The sequence below is a fragment of the Arachis hypogaea genome, chromosome 11 (genome assembly GCF_003086295.3).
Source record: "Arachis hypogaea cultivar Tifrunner chromosome 11, arahy.Tifrunner.gnm2.J5K5, whole genome shotgun sequence".
Lineage (NCBI taxonomy): Eukaryota > Viridiplantae > Streptophyta > Magnoliopsida > Fabales > Fabaceae > Arachis > Arachis hypogaea.
In genome coordinates, this window is record NC_092046.1 from 135,910,078 (window position 1) to 135,930,005 (window position 19,928).

The following is a 19,928-nucleotide window of genomic DNA, read 5'->3' on the forward strand; positions in this document are numbered from 1 at the left end:
TTTTTCGTAAATAAACTTTTAAAATGTATTTCATTTGACTTTTTTTTCTCACATAATTAATAATTCTTTTATTTAACTATATTTAACTATTTTAGGTTATGAATTATTTTTACCGTTCTAATATAATATACTTTTCATTATATATATATATATATATATTGTGTATAAAAGGATGAAAGATTTAATGTACAAATTTTTATTTCTAAGTGTAATTCATAAAAATATATATTTTTTTATTTCTAAAAGTTAAACTCAATATTACTTTGTTAAAATACAAAGTATTTAACATCTTAACCAATATATATATATACGGCGGTGTGGATATTGTTCGTTTTAATATTTTGAGTTTCGCAATTTTATTCTCAATAATAAAAATTATGGTAATAAAATCTATTATACCACTTACCAAAATGTATCCAAAAGATATTCATATTTTTATAAGGTATATTTGATTTTCTTTTTTGATGTGGGATTTTACATTATACACATTTAGTAAATAAAATAATGGGTTAATAATTCAAAATTTTAAATCAATATGAGCAAAAACTTAACTAGATACTTCCAGAAGTTATTGCTATGGGAAGTCTAACTATGTCGCATCCATTCCCTTGAAAAGGGTTTGACTAGGTGGCTTAGAACCGAACACAAAATAAGACTTTTAGACTTAAAACAATCTACCAATCCTTGCTTAGTAATTTTGAACCTCTTGACTAAGACGTGAAAGTGGAGAGGTCCGAAAAGGATCAAATATTTCATTTGGCTTATTGTGCATAAAGTCGTTCTTACAAATATTGAGAGAAAAAGAAAACATTTATCAAATTCAGCTATCTGCTCAAGATACATTGAACATAATGAAATTACTCTCTATGTCATTCATGATTGTTCATTTGCAAAATGTGTTTGGTAATTCATGAGGCCCCATGAAGTAACTCGTGACTTCTTTAGATTAGACCTAGGAGATTGGATGATAAACAATTTATCCAATAATCATGATTAGGCAGTTCTATTTGAAGTAACAATCTCTTCTCTTTGGTACCATAATTTTTTTTTTTTGTTTTTTAAGGAAAGAATATTTTCCTAGTTACAACTTCTAAATCGGCTAAAGTTTGTAGTATTGAAATTCTAAATGTTATAAGAAGTAATATTCTTTCCAACAAATTCTTAGGGGAGGAAGCTCGATTGATTCGGTGAATTTTCTCTTCAAATTAAAGGATATTACCAAGTTAAATGTTGATGGTTCCCTCTTATCCCATCCTAATGGTACTACTTGTGGTGGAGTTTTCTGACATCATCATTAAAGATATATGACTGGGTTCTTTTGTAGCTTGGGGAGTTGCTCAATCTTACATACGAAACTTTAGAGAATTGTAAAAGAACTTCAAGTGGTCAGTCCAAACAACTTTCACCACTTGTGATGGAGTCAAATTTTTGAGTGGCTATACATCTTATTAAGAAGGATGTCCTACAATCTATTCATGCAAACCACTTCTAATTGATATTGAAAATCTGGTAAAGAGGTTGCAGATTGTTGATTGGCACCATGCCTTGCGTGAAGCAAATAGTGTTGCTGACGTTCTTGCTAAAAAAGGACAACACCTCCCAGTTGATCTTCATTTGTTCTACCGTCCCCTTTTAAACATTGTGCAAGTTTTGGCATGGGATCACTCTAATACTTTTAGATTGACAGTACACAGTAGACTAGTTTTGTTTTAGTTTAATTACTCTGTTGATCCCTATAGTTTTACTAAATTTATAATTAGGACTCTATAATTTTTTTTTTCAATTGAGTTTTTATACTACTTTTAATTTTGTAATTAGATCTTTTCTAGTGTAAAAAAATCTTAGAATTAACTGAATATTTTTCTACAAATTGAAGCTATCCACAATTAAGAACCTAATTAAATATTTAACCATATATTTTTTAGGAGAAGTATTCCATTAATTTTAACACTTTGACATAAAAAGAACCTAATTACAAAATTAAAAGTAGTGTAAAGATTCAATTAAAAAAATATAAAATATAAATACAAATTTAATAAAATTATAAAAATTAATACAACAATTAAATTTTTTATTTTTTTTCTCTATGTTCTTGGGTCCTTGACCCCTTCATTCTAGAAAAAAAAAATGTATAATAATAGCGTGATTTTTATAGTTCTTTTTTTCTATTTAAATTTTAAACAAAATAATGATAGACTTATAAATAGTATTTATGGATAAAATTTTAGTAACAATTCATCTGAATAAAATGATTGGCATTTTAAATTATATGAATGTCTTAGACAGAAATAAGTTATATATCTATTTTAAATAATTTTGTAAATTGAATCAAGTCAATTTAATAGTATGTAACTTAGTAAATCGAAAGATGCTAGTTCGATTTGCTAGAGCAAAATCACACATTTAAAGCAAGGAAAAAATTATTGGAAACATTTCAAATACATTGGGAAGTATCGGTGCACCAATTGTTTTAACCGTTGATTTCAATTAATATATATTATATATATTTTTTATAAGTCAGATCAACGGTTAAAACAACTGGTGCACCAGTACTCTCAGTGCACTTAAAATGTTTCCAAAACTATTTAACAAGTCTAAGGTAAATCGTAGGGCCTTCTTCGATTTGTCTTCGTATTTTCTTGCTGGATTGATTATATTGCATCCCATCTACTGATGTCAATGGGGCAGGACGGGGGCGGAGAATGCCTTCCTGCTCCCCATCCCCGCCCTTAGATTTACTCCCCGTCCCCGTTCCCGTCCCCATTTTTCGCCGTGAGGGAATATTGCTCTCCATCCCCATTTCTCACAGGACCCCATTCTCTGCGGGGACCCATTCCCTATTTATCTGATAGTTCTAACTAATTATTAATTTCCATATGAATAGAGGTGTAAGTATCCATTCTATACAAAAACAACAAGATTTATACAAAAAGTATAAACGACAAGATGGTGACTTCTTTTGAAATGACGCAGTGGGGAGACGCAATGGCGAGCCAGAGGACAGAGAAGTGGACAAGGTGGAAGACGCAGCAACAGAGAGGAGAAAGGACACGAAGACAGAGTTACGGAAAGAAACGCCGCAAATAGAGAGCACGACACGGTGAGGATCATGGCACGGTGAGGTGTGACGATGCGGTGAGAAGAGAGAGTGGCGAGATGATGGCTGCAAAGAGGTTGGATGGAGTATGGACAGCGTTAGGAATTTCTAAATTGAAGAAGAGTTATGCAAATAATGATTAGGAGTTTTGGATTTCTATATATATAATAAACTATTAAGGACAATTCAGTAAATTTATGAATTTCGGGGATTAGCGATCTCCGCTCGAGTTCCCGCACTTACTTTGGGGAAATTTTGTCTCCCGTTCCCATCCCACAGAGAAAATTTTCCAGAGTCAGATCTCATTCGGAGCAGTCCCTGTAGAGATCCTCGTGTCTCGAGGAGTTTTGCCATCTCTAATCCCATCTCATATATAGAGTAAGAATTTTGTGGGCCATTGTAATAACTATGGGTGTCAACTTTTAAGAGGAAGAAACATATATATTATAAGAAAGATTTATAAATAAAAGATTATATACTAAAAATTAAATTTAGATAATTGAATAATTATTAATTATATATGTTTATTTTTTAATTACATTTTATCTATTTATAATAATTTAAACAAAACTTACTTTTACTTTTATATTAATGTATTTTCTGTTTTGGACAATTATTTTGAAATAAACGGATTAAAATTATATATATGTGTATATTTCATTGTTTATATTCATTGTTCTTTTAATGTCAGTTACTTCAGTTTTTTCTTCTTTTTTTATTCTCTAATATTGTTTACTCTCATTTTTCTGTATCAATGTGTATTTTTTGTTTACAACTATTTATTTTTGAAGCTTTTAACTACTTTTAAATTAAAAATTTGGAATGCGTTTAGAATATACATTATTAAGATGCTATAAGGATGGTATAAAAATTTCTTCTTATTAAAACACTGATCCCTTTCTGTTTATTCTTTTTATGTTGATATAAATTCTAAACAAAGAAAGAAAATTAATCATTTTTTTGGGTTAGCTTTGTTTTGTAGGGGAAAAAAATATAACTAAATCATATTTATTAACATAATCACGAGTAAATTTTTATAACGGTCCCTGAAATTCATACAATTACCTGATTTGATTGTCGAGATCCTAATTTTTTTATAATGGACTCCCAGATACAACTCTAAACACTATAGTGGTCCTTGTTCTTGTTTTCGGTTGCAGTGCTAACATGTCATGATTTGTCATGCTGGAGTGAGCCAAAATATTGTCGTTTTAGTTTGGCACCCACTTTAAGCAAAAACAATATCGTTCAAGTCAAATTAAGTATGTAAAACAGTTTTGATAAAACATCCTCATTTCACTCATCTTCTCTACTTCAACCTGCCCTGTTAATCTTCTTCTTATTCCTCCTCCTCTCTTCATCAATGGCGCTGTCGTAGGGTTTTGTTGGTGGGGTTAAAATTCTTGCATTCGGAAGACATCTGAATCAGGTCTCAGTTCATCATTCGTCTCCTCCTCCATCATAAGCAAGAGGTTCTGTCATTGTCGTTGTTAGCGAAGGTAATTTTTTTAATTCGTTTTTTGCAATGCGTGATAGTTCTTCATTATGTTTATGCTGTGAGTGTTGGTTAGTGTTTTTTGCTTTTTTTTTTGTCAGTATAGTTCTAGGGTTTGATTTGGTTAGGGTTTTACGAGGATGCTCTGTTTGATTATTTTACATTTAAATGAGACAAAATATTAATTTCTAATACTTTATAAAAAGAGACAAAATATTAATTTCTAATACTTTATAAAAAGATTATTTGGTTTTTAATCACAGTTTCATAATTTTTTTCAATAATTTTATTGTGTTTTTCTAATTATGTTGGCAATCTTTGCTTGTACTTGCTTTGTTTTTGAGCAAGTATAATAAATAAGATGCAGGAACAGGATTAACCCTTGAAAGGGCTTTATTGTTTGTCATTCTTTCACTGGTCATTTTTATTATTTTGTTGTGGTTGTTTTGACGTTTTCTTGTTTTCTGTTATATAAATTACAAGAAAAATGTTGAATATCGTCGGATGTTAGCAGCAGATTTATCGGCGGATATGGCAATAAATTTGTCGGCTAAAAAATTTACTGTCGGATTAGATTTTTCGACAATAAATTCGCCGGTAATATTTGGAGGGAATAAAAGAAAAATTGGTGTGAGTATTACCATCGGAATTACAGGCAGATTTATTCGCCGGTAAAGCTCAATTAATGAATTGCTACGTTTTGGTCATACGCAATGCATTACCGTCGAATTTATCCACCGGTAAATCTGACGGTAAACTTGATCTAAATTCAAAATGCGCGGCCGTCTCCCCTCACTTTCGAGAACACTCTTCTCTCTCCCCCATTCTCCTGTCTCTTCTCTCTCCCCTGTAACTACCTCCGGCAGCCCCTCCGACCACCCTCTACCAGTGCTGTCCACCTCCATTCTCCTCCAAAGTCTACATCAAGTCGTCTGTATCGTGTTTCATTGTCTCAAACGGAGTTTCTCTCTTTGTCTCCTCCACCGCCGTTGGAAGAGCTGCCGCTACTGCTCCCTCTGTCGCCAGAGTTGTGTCTCTCCTCTGTCATCTAGGTAGGTTACCCTTATCCCTCTCTCTATTCCATCTTGTTTTCATTTTTTCAAATAAAAAATTCTAACCCCTTTTTGCCCTCTCCGAGGTGCGTCCCCTTCCTCTCCCAGAGTTTGAAGCTTCGAGTTCCTCTGTCCACCACTCTGCGAGCTTTGCCGTCGCCTTGTCATCGCCTTCTGCCTCTCGTCACCGTCACTTTTAGACTTGCTTGCCTCCAGCTCCATTCTTTCCAGCGTTCAGGTATAGTGCACGACTCTGTTACTCGATTCAGTTCTTCAGCATCTTGTTGCTGATTGTTTTTCTTCAACCTCTGTCAGTTGTTCTTCTTGTTGCTAATTCTTCTTGTTAATTGTTATGTTGTTGTTGCATAAATGTTCAGTTCTTGTAGTTATTATTTTTTTTGCTGTTATTGTTCTTGATTACTTAAATTTTTTGCTACTAATTATTCAGTTCTCATCGTTATTGTTGTTATGGTTCTTGTTAATTTGTTAGTGATTATTGTTATTGTTGTCATTGTTCTTGTTGATTTGTTAGTGATTGTTGTTGTTGCTAATAATTGTTCAGTTCTATCTTGCTAATAATTCTTTTGCTAATTGTTTGTTAAGTGTTATTAAATTTTTTTCTATGTAATTATTGAAATTATTTACATAGATATTATTGTTCTTGCTATCTATTTATTGTTCTGGCGGTTATTTATTTGCATACTAATTTCTGTCTATTTATTAATCTTGTTTGGATATTTCTTTTGTTATTTGACTTGTGCAGACTTGGATGAGATTATATAACACTTTGATTGATGTAGAATTTTTAATTTGGATGAGATTTTATGGTTTATATTAGAATATAATTATGATTTGTGTGTTTATTTATATATTATTTTATTATAATTCAGTTATTCCAATTGAAGTACGGTTGAACTTTTGATCCAGTGAACCAGTAGCTAGATTGAATAATCATTCACTGTTGCTAATAAATTGTGTCAGCTAAAGTAATAAGATGTCGCTACAGCATTTCTTGGAATTTTTCGATGGCGAGCTAATGAGGTCTGATGCAAAACCTTGCTCCAGGTTGCTGAGACACACTGCCGGGATATACAGTGTTGGTGGAGCCTTAGAATTTTGGGTCCTTTATCAATTACACTTTGGTTTGTTTTATTCTTTTGTTCCCTTATTTATGTCTATGTATCTTATTGTTCAACCACACTTGCAACCCTTTGATTCTTCAATCACACTTGCAATTAGTCAAAGAATTGGGATCAAGATAGATGAATGGGAATATACGATAAATTAGTTAATTATTAATATTATAAATAGTTTAGTATGGTTGATTCTTTATGTAATATAGTAGTATTGGTATAGCCTAATCTCTAATGCTAATCTATATTGCTCTTTCGATTTCTAATTTAATTTTGTTATATTTTTGTAATTGAGGGTTTGGTGCATTTTAAATATGATTTTCCTACTTAATTGAATTCTCTTTTTTTTTTATAATAAACTTTGATATTTAAACTTGTTTGTGAACTTTCAACTAAAAATTATAGACAAATTATTATAAGAAATTGTAAAACTTTGAATTTTGTTAGTTTATAAATTATTAAATTTAAATATTTAAAATTATATATTGAATTTTCAAATAATTTTTTTTAAAAAAATTAAGATTTAAGTTTACCGTCAGTTAAATCCATCGGTAACTATTAATTTAATTATAAATAATAAATATATATTAATGTCGGATTTACTGGAAAAAAATTCGACAGCAACAAGCTCCAGAATTTTGCAATTAAAAGTTTATATCCGCCGGTAATTAGCGGCGGACGAAAAAATCTACCAGTAAATAGTTATTGGCGAGGTTTATATCGTCAAATTTATTCTGCCGCTAAATCCGATGGTAAATAGGTTACTGGTGGATTTTTTTTGGTAAATCTGCTTGTAAATCCGAACAACATTCTTGTAGTGGAAAAAGTTAAAGCTCAAATGGAAGGAGATTTTTTTGTGTAAGTGAGAGTTGAATAATCATATGGGAGTTCTCACACCAATCATTAAAAGTAGGTTGGACAATGTCAGAAAGGAGCCTAAGTCTTGAAAACCTATCTGAATAGGGGACAATGGTTATGAAAAGATTAAAGTTCATGGACATCCTACTAACCATGTGGTTGATTTAGGTAAAAGAATATGTACCTGCCAATTTTAGATGCTCACAGATAATATACATTAAAGTTATGAATTTTTATTAGCCTTAGTACATGTGGACTCTAATTTTGTTTGCAATGTTGATCCGATGCTGGAATTCCATATGTACATGCCTGTGTCGCACTTTCTCGGGTCAACAAGTTTCTAGAAGAATTTTGCCACAAATAGTTCACAATAGAGGCATATAGGGAGACCTAAAACCACCACATCAATCCGATTCCTAACCCACCTTTGTGGTTAAAGGTAGATGAATATTACAGGCCTCGAGCACCAAAAGTTAAGAGAAAATCAGGGGCACTTAAGATGAATAGGAGAATAGATGCAGAAGAAAATGGTAGAGGTTCTAAACAGTTACAAGCTTACCCCAAGGCCCTTTAAATTAGTGGAGACAATATTCATTTAAAGAGGCACCTTGGGGCATTCACATGTGGCTTTTATGGTGAAAATGAACACACAAAGAGAGTGTGTAAGAAAAAAAGAGCAACTGGCTATAAATAAAGAAATTGGAGGAGATGCACCTCCAACCGAATAACAAGATGAGAAAACTAAGCCAGCAGTTGAAGAAGTTGTATCTGACAAGACTCCATATGATCAACTGCCTATGACAATTATCAATGCACTAAACAATCATCATGCATATACTCAGGGTCAGCCTGTGGAGATCGAGCTCTCTTAGCCAACTGGGTCTGAGTTAGAAGACTCTCAGCAGTTACATTGATTAATATTCAATCTAAGTTCATAATTGAGTATTGAGGATTCTAATGTTATTTTTAATCATACAGGTTATTGTCTAACCAAGGCCTCCAAAGTTGCTCCATAGGAGAAGGTCCTCCCCATCAGCATATTCTGTACTAATGAATTCAATGCAAGGTGCTAGTTCTAGAACAGCAATAAAGATGGAAAATTTTTTAAAGTTCGTGCTAACTCCAGGATTCAAGACACCAAAAAAGACGAACTAAATAGTTTAGATAATACGTTTAGGGCTTTATTTTATCTAAAAAAAACTTTTATTGGTTTTGATGTAGCTCTCTAATTATGGTGGCATGTTGGTTTAGCACATTATTATCTTTTGAATTATGTTTGCTTATTTAAGTAAGAGTAATTATCCAAATCAGTTCCCAAGGATTTTAAAAGCGGACATTTTAGTCCCCAAGAAAAATTAATACACAAATTAATCCCCAAGATTTTACTCCGGCAGACAAATCAATCCCCAGTTTATTTTCTGGCAAAATAATTATCCAGATCAGTCCCCAGAGATTTTAAAAACGGACATTTTAGTCCCCAAAAAAAATTAATATACAAATCAATCCTAACGTTTTTCTCTGTTAGACAGAACAGTCATCCATAAAAAATATTATTATTATTATTATTATTATTATTATTATTATTATTATTATTATTATTATTATTATTGTATCATAATTTATTGTATTTTTTGAACAAAAGTAATAATAAATTTATTCATCAGAATTTTATATATATATATATAGTCACTAAATAATAATAATAATAATAATAATAATAATAATAATAATAATAATAATAATAATAATAATAATAATAATAATAATAATAATAATAATAATAATAATAATAATAATAATAATAATACATTCTTTTTCGTTAGAAACAAGTAAGGTGAATAATGATGATTTGAAATTCAAATTAAAACATTTTCATTTAATACAAACATGATTTTTAAAATAGGACATTTTTTGATTATATTAGATTCAAAAATATCAAATGGTTTCAACTTTAAATTTTTTGTAGAATAATCTTTAATAATTTATTGATTATTATTATTATTATTATTATTATTATTATTATTTAGTGAATATATATATATATATATATATATATATATATATATATATATATATATATATATATAAATCTAATGAATAAATTTATTATTATTTTTGTCTAAAAAATACAAAAAATTATGATACAATATTATTATGCAATTAATAATAATAATAATAATTTTATTTTTTTTGGATGGAGGATTGTTATGTCTAACGGAGAAAAACATTAGGGATTGATCTGTGTATTAATTTTTCTTGGGACTAAAATGTTCGTTTTTAAAATTCTTGGGGACTAATCTGGGTAATTATTCTGCCAGAAAATAAACTGGAAACTGATTTGTCTGTCGGAGTAAAACCTTAAAAATTGATTTGTGTATTAATTTTTCTTGAGAACTAAAATATCCACTTTTAAAATCCTTAGAGACTAATTTGGATAATTACTCTTTTAAGTAATTTTCCTTGAAGTTTGTCAATTATATAAATATATTACTCTTTATGGTTATTTGTTGTTTAGTTATTTACTTGAAGTTTGTCAATTATCTAAATATATTACTCTTTATGGTTATTTGTTGTTTAGTTATTTACTATCATATCTTAAGCAAGCACTAATCATGGAATAAATTCTTTAGGATCTCAACGATGCCATAAAGATCATTCATTCATATATATTATTTAGCTCATTCATTACATAGATTAAACAACAATATACACCCTTTACACCTTACATAACATTACTACAAATGACACCAGTTACAAACAGAACCAAACCAACTAAATGGATGATCGTTTTTTGACCCCAAACTTCATCTTTCAACTTGCCAATTCTCCATGCAAGATTCATCTTTAGTTCATCATCATGAGTTACAGGTTCTTGAATTTTCATTTTCATTATATCCAATATCAGCCCCCACAAACAATCCATACCACCTCTTTTCACTTATCTGAAATGAAAATAAAATTAGAATATGCTGAAAAAATAGAGAAAACGAACAAATCCACACAAAGAACTAACTTTTTCACTCACATTATAATTGAGACAACTAAAGAAAGGTTTGTTTAGATTTAAATTTGTTCCAGACCATCTCAAAACAGGACGACAGCTATAGCCACACCATTTAAGCACTCATACTGCCCTCCCTCGATTCTGCATCCTCACAGAGTAGCCATTAGAATATGATCGGATGGAGCTCCTTGCGTTAGTGCTACTATCTCCTATCATAGTTTCTAAACATCAACATTAATCATCGAAGAAGGAAAAGAAGATTAGAGTTATATACATATTGAGTGAGAGAACAAATTGAGTATAAATTGAAATTAAGCCACGTCACCTAGTTGTTGAGAATGTCCAGCGTGACAACAGATGACTACATCAGCATTTCAAAAATTGACTTATTACCGAAAATGAGAACAAAGACCACTATAATACTTGGAACTGTATTTAGAAAATCACTATAAAAAAAATTAAGATCTCAAAAATTAAATCAAATAATTACGTGAATTTCAAAAACCATTATAAAAATTTACTCACATAAAAACTGACGCCTTTATAATGGCCCACAAATTCCTACTCTATACACTTGAGATAGGATGCATTATAATCAAGTAGGGGTGAGCACGGATCGGTTTGGTTCGAATTTATGGTAAAATTAGAATCGAACCAATCAAAATATAATTGGTTCGGTTTGGTTTGAATTTGTATTTTTTTGTACATGTATCCTAACTAAACCAAACCGATTAAGAACGGATTGGTTCAGTTCGGATAATTGGCCAGGTACCCGATGACTTTGAAATTCATAAAAAAAAGCCAAATTTTTATCTTAAAAATTTAACAAGTACAATAAACATGTAACATCAATAGAAATAATCCAAACATGTTAAACACCAACTACATTAAAAACTAAACTCATTAAAATTCAAACATATTAATAATGAATAATCATTGTCTAATGAAAAATCATATATATATATATATATATATATATATATATATATATATATATATATATATATTATTTAATTAATATATGATCGGGTTCGCAGGTTGGTTCGGGTTCCGCACCCCCAAAACCGATACCCGAACCAATCACTAACAAAAATCATCGGTTTAGTTCGGATTAGATCCGATTACCCGTTGATTTCAGAACCAATTTAATTGATTCGATTCGGGTTCGGACAGGTAATCGGGTTCCTGCTACCTGTGCTCACCCCTATAATCAAGCCATCCACTGGAACAATACCAAAACAAATCGAAGAAAGGTATTACTATTAGAATTTTTAAGTCAGTTTTTGCCTTACTTTGAATTTGTGATTTTCTCTAATAAATTGAATTTGTGATCTCCTCTAATAAATCGAATTAGTATATTTTGATTTATTAGATTAAATTACATGCTAAATTAAATTGACTTAATTAAATTTATATGTAAATATTAAACTCAAGTCAATTTGATTTAATTTACATAAAATTATTTAAGATAGACATATAACTTATTTTTTTTTTAAAATATCTGATAGATTAGAAAAATTATAACAGGATTTGTGAAAAATTTTTATAATGGGAAGAAAGTATACTAAATTAGTGTTGTATTACTAGTGAATAGCATGAATGAAAAGGAGTACGAACATAAAACGTTTCCCTGCTTTGAGTGAGGGTGACACTTCAGAGTCCAATTCTCTAGTGGACAAATGATAATTCTCTACTCTTTTCTGATGCTACTTTTGCCCTATATCAATCATTCTCATACTCAATCGTAACTAACTTTGCCACATAAGCATTCTAGAAGCAATTTGTTACATCACATAATCCTGGTGCCAAGTTGGGCATTTCTTTCTTCTAGGGCCCAACATCTCTGGCCCATGACTCTCTTCTTTTTCATCTTCAATTGGTTCCTCTTCAGCTGGGCCTTGTTGGTTTGGATTTGGGGTTGCATCAATTATCCCCATCTCCACTATGACCTTGTTCTCAAGGTCCACATCTGGGAACTCCCTGCTAAGTTCAACCATATCTACCCACGTGGTCTCATGGCGAGGAACTCCTTCCCAATCAATAAGAAGTTCAATTCGAGATCCTGTCGGAGTGGAGACAACACGACTTACTATGATGGCGGCTGGGCACGGCTGCAGAGAAGATGAAAATTCAGCTGCTGATGGCACTGACACTGGCGGAGGACCGTGGAAGGGTTTCAGCACTGACACATGAAAGACCGGATGAAGGGCACACGACTCCGGCAACTCCAACCGGTAAGCTACCTTCCCTACCTTCTGAATGACTTTGTAGGGACCATAATATCTCTTCCGTAGTTTATTATGTGGCTCCAAGGATAGGGAGCGTTGCCTATAAGATTTAATCTTGAGTAAAACACAATCCCCAGGGTTAAATTCCATGTCCCTTCTATGTGAATCAGCTTGCTTCTTCATTTTATTTTGAGCCCTTTGAATAAAGTAAGTCAGTTCCTTATTTAGAACTTCCCTCACCTTTAACATCTCATCCACCTCTATAACACTCGTAGTACCTGAGGAGTACCCAGGGAGTACATTCATGGGAAATCCAAATAAAGCTTCATGCAGAGTCATGTTAATAGTACAATGGTAGGAGCCATTGTAACAGAACTCTGCCCATGATAAATAAGAGGTCCACTGTTTTGGATAGGTGTGTGTGAACACGCGTAGGTACTGCTCAAGTGTTCGATTAACCACCTCTGTTTGTCCATCACTCTGAGGGTGATATGCAGAGCTATAAAGTAACTTAGTCCCACTTAATTCAAACAAATTCTTTCAAAATCGACTCAAGAAAATCGGATCTCGATCCGAAAAAATAGTAACAGTAAAGCCATGTAACTGTACTACTAAATTGATGAATACCTGTGCCACATCCTTGGCTGTAAACCCAGGTTTCAAAGCACTGAAATGACCCACTTTGATGAAACGGTCCACCACCACTAAGATCCCTGTAAACTCAGCTGACTTAGGAAGTTGCACAATAAAATCCATGGAAATATCGGCCCATGGTCTAACCGGAATTGGTAAGGGCTGTAGCAAACCTTTAGACTTGGCGGGAATGTACTTAGTGACTTGGCACTCTTGACAGTTCTCAACAAACCTGTGAACTTGGGCTCGCATTCCAGGCCAAAAAAAATGACTCCCCAAGGGCCTTATAAGTCTTGAGAATTCCCACGTGACCGCCCCTAAGTGACGAGTGAAACTCTTGCAACAATAATTCCCTCAACCCTTTGAAATCGGGAACCCAAACCTGCCCTTGATACATCAAAAGACCCTCCTTCATCGCATAATCTGGTCCTAATTCCCCTGTTTTCAACTTAGCAAGGAGGCGCAGCATGGCTGAATCAGTTTGATTCCCTTCCAATAAATCCTCCATCAGTGTGAGATGGACTGAGGTGAAAGCCCTGAATTCATGAGCCATAGTTGTCTCTGGATGCCTGGACAGTGTGTCTGCCACCTAGTTTTGTTTTCCCGGTCGGTATTCTATGTCAAAATCATATCCCAGTAATTTGTGCAAATAAAATTGTTGTTCAGGGGTCAACACAACCTGTGTCAGCAGCTCTTTTAAACCCCGATGATTAGTTTTTACGGTAAATTTTCTGCCTAGTAGATAATGACGCCATTTGGCAACCGCCTGAGTAATGGCATACAACTCTCAAATATAGGCAGAAGACATAGCCAACTTTGGATTTAGTTTCTTGCTAAAGTAGGCTAAAAGGTGCTTATTCTGGGACAGGACAGCACCTATCCCAGTGTTAGATGTATCGGTCTCGACGGTAAACCTCTGAGAAAAATTCGGAAGGGATAGCACAGGTGTGTGAGTCATGGCTGTCTTCAATTTGTCAAATGTCATGTCTGCTTCAGCACCCCAATGAAAACAGTTTTTCTTTAGCAATTCAGTGAGTGGATGAGCCAGTTGAGCATAACCCAAAACAAATTTTCGATAATAGCCTGTTAACCCAAGGAAACCCCTCAATTGCTTAAGGGAAGTTGGCTTCGGCCAAGCTTGTATTGCCTCAATTTTAGAAGGGTCAACCTTAATTCCCATAGAGCACACAACATGTCCCAAATAATCAACCTGATTTTGACCAAAAGAACATTTAGAAGCTTTAGCATATAGATCATGAGTACGTAGGACAGCAAGAGTAGTTTTGAGATTCTCTAAATGATCCGCCCATGTACGGCTGTAGATGAGAATGTCATCAAAGAAAATAGCTATGAATTTTCGTAGGTAAGGTTGAAAAATCCGATTCATGGTAGCTTGGAATGTAGAAGGGGCATTAGTAAGGCCGAATGGCATTACCACAAACTCATAGTGACCCAAATGAGTTCAAAAGGCTGTCATGTGCACTGAATTTTCATTCATTCTGATTTGGTGGTAGCCCGACCGCAGATCAATCTTAGAAAAATATTCGGCACCAAAGAGTTCATCAAGTATCTCCTCTATAGTTGGTATAGGAAATTTGTCCTTAACCGTAATTGCATTGAGAGCCCTATAATCAACGCAAAAGTGCCAACCCCCATCCTTCTTTCTTACCAAAAGCACCGGGCTAGATAATGCACTATGGCTTTCTCTAATCACACCAGTTTCAAGCATCTCTGTGATCAAACGCTCCATCTCCTCTTTCTGAAATTGAGGATATTTGTAGGGTCGCACCTTAACTGGCTGGGCACCCGGTATGAGCTCAATTTTATGGTCAATCTCCCTAGTGGGAAGGAGCCGTGTAGGTTCCTCAAAAACCTGTTGGAATTCTTCCAAAATATGCTGAATATCTATAGGGGTTGTTGGTTTGTGTTGGTCTCTCCCTCAATCATTCTCAGGTGATAGAATGTAGTAATGACCTCATTTGTCACCAATTTCTGTAGCATTCTATTACTGAGCCCTTCTGATTGCAATAGCGTTTCCCCTTGTAATTTCACCTTCAAATCATGCACCACAAACTCCATAGTCTACAACCCGTAATGAGTAGTGACATAACCAAGACCCATAAGCCATTGGACACCTAGAACCAAATCTGCACCTTGCAAGTCCAACATATACGTGCTGATGTTAAACTTGTAGCCTTGGAGAATCAAGGCAATTTTCCCACACTGTACCTGACAGCCAATACTATCTCCATTTCCCACTAGTACTTGTAAAGGAGTCACATCACGCATAGGAATTGCAAGTCTCTGAGCCACACTGATTTTAACAAAATTATGGGTACTGTCCCCATCAATCAACACCATCAGGGGCTAGCCATTATATGTTCCCTTCAACCTGAAGGTAGCGGGCTGGTACTGCCCCACCATAGCGTTAAAGCTAATCTCAGGTTGCACCGGTTCAATAATTACCGGTTGTTCTAGTCCTTCAGTAATTACCTCCTCTGCTGGTGGTTCCCTCAACAGTTCCTGCATTGCATCCTCTCCAATTAACATAATAGCATAATCCTTTAGACATCTTTAGCTTAACCTCCTCTGCTGATAAGTGTTTGTAAGGGGTGTTTGGGATGTGCTTAGGTTGTGGTTGGGCTGGATGCTGGTAGGGTTGTTGTAGGATTGTGTGTGTGTGTTTTGTTGTTGGGTTTCGGTTAGTTGGTGGAGTTGGGTTGCTGAAGTATGTGTTGGTGTTTCGATTGTTAGGGTTTGTGTATGGTTTCAGAATTTTAATTGAGTGTGTAGGGTTCGTGTTCACACCCTGGTTTGAGCTATCCGATCCGGGATGATCAGCAATAAAGCGACCGACCTCTTCAGGTCAGGCTGTCCGACCTCTTCTCAAAAGAAGTTGGTCAAATCGACAGAAAAGCCCAGTAAAGGGCCCAAATAGAGGAACACGACCCAAATCCAAAGGCAGTCCAAGCCTATAGAGATAAGAGCGGTTCCCTTGAAGATAAGCTGACCACAAATCAAAGATAAAGATAAAATAAGATAACTAACTTATCTTATCTAGAAAGGTCACTCTACAACCACTATAAATACACTGGAGCACCCAGGTATAACTCATACTCTGATTCTACAATAAACCTGCTTAATACCCGTGCTAACTTAAGCATTGGAGTCTCTTGCAGGTACCCCCCACCCTCCGGTGACCAAGGATTAGAAGTGCAGCCAGTCCAACAAGTCGGACACAACAGCTCCGGCCGCCATCAGCCAGCCGGACACGTCATTTCCGACCAGTACAGAAGATCTCATCCGAGATCGACCTACAGTTTCAGGTAACCCTCGGAACATTGGCGCCGTTGCCGAGGAACCTGGAAGTCATCCCATCCCTATGGCGGACGACCATGACAACGACCACGATTCAGATCTGGAGGACAGAACGTCGCACAAAAACACGGATGCTACACCAAAAGATACTCCAAAATCTAACGGAGACAAAAACTCATCAAATCCAGGAGTAATAGAAGCACTTCAAAATCGTTTAAAGCAACTTGAAAAAGAAAGCCAGCATCAACGAGAAGTTGGCAAGGATCTACAAAGAGAGCTAAGGCGGCGTCGAGAGCTAGAAGATAAAATCCTACAACTCGAAGCCGATCTCATAGCAAAGGCTACCCGGACCACCCCTGAGAACAATTCACGCAAAGATCAAGATCCATTCACTAGGGACATCATGAAAACTAAAATTCCTAAGGACTTCAAACTCTTGGATATGACTCTGTATGATGGCACCACAGACCCCAACCATCACCTCAACAACTTCAGAAGTAGAATGTACCTCACCGACGCCTCGGACGCTGTTCGCTGCAAAGCTTTTCCAACGACCCTCACAAAGACAGCAATTAGATGGTTCGACAACTTACCTCCTAAGTCCATCTCAAGCTTTGACGACCTAGCCAAAAAATTTCTGGCCAGATTCTCCATCCAAAAAGCCAAGGCCAAGCACGCCCCCAGTCTACTAGGAATCAAGCAAGGAGATCGGGAAAGTCTTTGCAACTACATGGAGAGATTCAACAAAACATGCCTAGACATACAAAGCTTGCCAACAGAGGCCGCCATCATGGGCCTCATCAATGGCCTACGAGAGAGACCTTTTAGCCAATCTATATCGAAGAAATATCCCACATCTCTGGATGAGGTGCAGGAGCGAGCGGAAAAATATATCAACATAGAAGAAAACTCTCGGTTGGGAGAAACCTCAAAATCTGGATTCTCCTACCGAGACAAAGATAAAGAATCCAAAAAGAAGGAAGATCGACAAGGGGAAAAAATTAAAAAATATCACAATTACACCCTTCTTAGGGTATCCCTGGTAGATGTCTACAAAGAAGTCTGCCATACGGAAAAGATACCCCCAGCTCGACCACTCAAAGGCAAAAGAGGAGGAGAAAATCGGAATGAATACTGTGAATATCACCGAGTCCGAGGGCATTCCACCAACGAATGCTTCGACTTAAAAAACATCATAGAAAAATTAGTGAGAGAAGGAAAACTAGATCGGTTTCTGGCCACCCGAGATGATGATCAAAGAAAGAGAAGAAGGGATGAAGATGTCGGACGAATCGAGCGATCACCTCGTACGCCAGAAAGACATGTCCATATGAGACACGAAGGATTTGCAGGAGGAGGAATCTCCAAATCATCCCGCAAAAGATATCTTAAAGAAGTATATCATGTCGAAGGAAAGGAGGAAGCACTCGACATCCCTGCAATCACATTCACCAAAGAAGACGCATCCGGTATCATCTCAGGACAGGACGACCCCATGGTCATCACCATCATACTGGAAAACGCCAATCTCCACCGCACATTAATAGACCAAGGGAGCTCCGCCGACATCTTATTCAAAACTGCCTTCGATAAGCTCGACTTAGAAGAAAAGAACCTTAGAGCATACCCTAACAGCCTGTTCGGACTGGGAGATACCCCAGTACAACCGCTGGGATACGTGTCACTACATACAACCTTTGGAAAAGGGAACCAATCCAGAACACTCAAGATAGACTACATCGTGGTCGACGTGAGTTCAGCCTACAATGCCCTAATAGGTCGGACAACACTAAATCAACTCGGCGCAATAGTCTCAACTCCACATCTATGCATGAAATTCCCAACTACAGAAGGGATAGCTATGATAAAAGCAGATCAAAAGATGGCACGCCGCTGTTATAACGAAAGTCTAAACCTCAGAGGCAGAAGAGAAGAGTTCCATACAATTGAGCTTGGTGGAGTTTAGAGACGAGAAGAACTCCGTTCACAGCCCGAAGGAGAAATAGAGAAAGTTCAGATCGGAGATACCTCGGACAAAACAACTAATATTGGCACGATCCTGAAGGGAGACGCAAAAGAATTACTAGTACAGTTCTTACGAGATAATGTCGATCTCTTCGCATGGAAAGCTGCAGACATGGCAGGCATAGACCCCAAGCTAATGTGTCACAAGTTGGCGGTCTATCCAGGATCTCGACTGGTACAGCAGAGGCAAAGAAAACTTAGGCCAGAACGATCCCAAGCTGTGGAAGAACAGGTACAAGCACTACTGGAGGCAGGATTCATAAGAGAAGTCAAGTACCCACTATGGCTAGCTAACATCATCTTGGTGAAAAAATCAAATGGGAAATGGCGAATGTGCACCGACTACACCGATCTCAACAAAGCCTGCCCAAAAGATCCTTACCCACTCCCAAGTATCGACGCTCTGGTAGATGCTTCATCCGGATATAGATATCTCTCATTTATGGATGCATATTCCGGATACAACCAAATCCCCATGTATCCACCAGATCAAGAAAAAACCTCGTTTTTTACACCAAAAGCAAATTACTGCTACATTGTGATGCCTTTCGGTCTCAAGAATACGGGAGCTACTTATCAAAGGCTAATGAATAAAGTCTTTTCAGATCATATCGGAAAAATCATGGAAGTCTACGTGGACGACATGTTAATAAAGACACAAAGCGAAGAGACATTACTGTCCGACCTGGCTCAAGTGTTCGACACTATAAGGAAGCATGACATGCGACTCAATCCCGCAAAATGCACCTTTGCAGTAGAAGCAGGAAAATTCTCAGGTTTCATGCTCACACAAAGAAGAATTGAAGCAAATCCGGACAAATGCCAAGCCATACTCAACATGAAGAGCCCAACTTGTGTCAGAGAGGTACAACAACTCAACGGGAGATTGGCAGCCTTATCCAGATTCTTAGCGGGATCAGCGATAAGACCTCTCCCCTTCTATACCACTTTAAGGAAAGGAAAGAAGTTCGAATGGACAATGGAATGCGAGCAAGCCTTCCAGGATTTCAAAAATTTCCTGGGACGACCACCTATCCTAACTCGACCACGAGAGGAAGAACCATTCGTATTGTACCTTGCGGTAG

The 19,928-nt window shown here is 35.6% G+C and overlaps 2 protein-coding genes across 2 annotated transcripts; both read right to left on the reverse strand.

Moving 5' to 3' along the window:
• Positions 1-12,423: 12,423 nt before the first annotated feature.
• On the reverse strand, positions 12,424-14,053 carry LOC112721888 (uncharacterized). The gene is made up of 3 exons (XM_025772909.1): positions 13,733-14,053; positions 13,495-13,596; positions 12,424-13,347 (listed from the first exon to the last, which is right to left on the reverse strand). The coding sequence occupies exons 1-3, from the start codon at positions 14,051-14,053 to the stop codon at positions 12,424-12,426; spliced, it is 1,347 nt and encodes a 448-aa protein (XP_025628694.1).
• Positions 14,054-14,287: 234 nt separating this feature from the next.
• Positions 14,288-14,887, reverse strand: LOC140176224 (uncharacterized mitochondrial protein AtMg00860-like). Its single transcript, XM_072206149.1, has one exon. It carries the CDS (start codon positions 14,885-14,887, stop codon positions 14,288-14,290), a length of 600 nt encoding a protein of 199 aa, XP_072062250.1.
• Between the last annotated feature and the right edge of the window lie 5,041 nt (positions 14,888-19,928).

Coding starts and splice junctions, on each gene's coding strand:
- LOC140176224 (XM_072206149.1), bottom strand. CDS start 14,887: ATGAATCGGATTTTTCAACCTTACCTACGAAAATTCATAGCTATTTTC.
- LOC112721888 (XM_025772909.1), bottom strand. CDS start 14,053: ATGGCTCATGAATTCAGGGCTTTCACCTCAGTCCATCTCACACTGATG. Junction 13,597..13,732: donor ATGCGAGCCCAAGTTCACAG/GTTTGTTGAGAA, acceptor CAACTTCCTAAG/TCAGCTGAGTTTACAGGGAT. Junction 13,348..13,494: donor CAGCCAAGGATGTGGCACAG/GTATTCATCAAT, acceptor TATCACCCTCAG/AGTGATGGACAAACAGAGGT.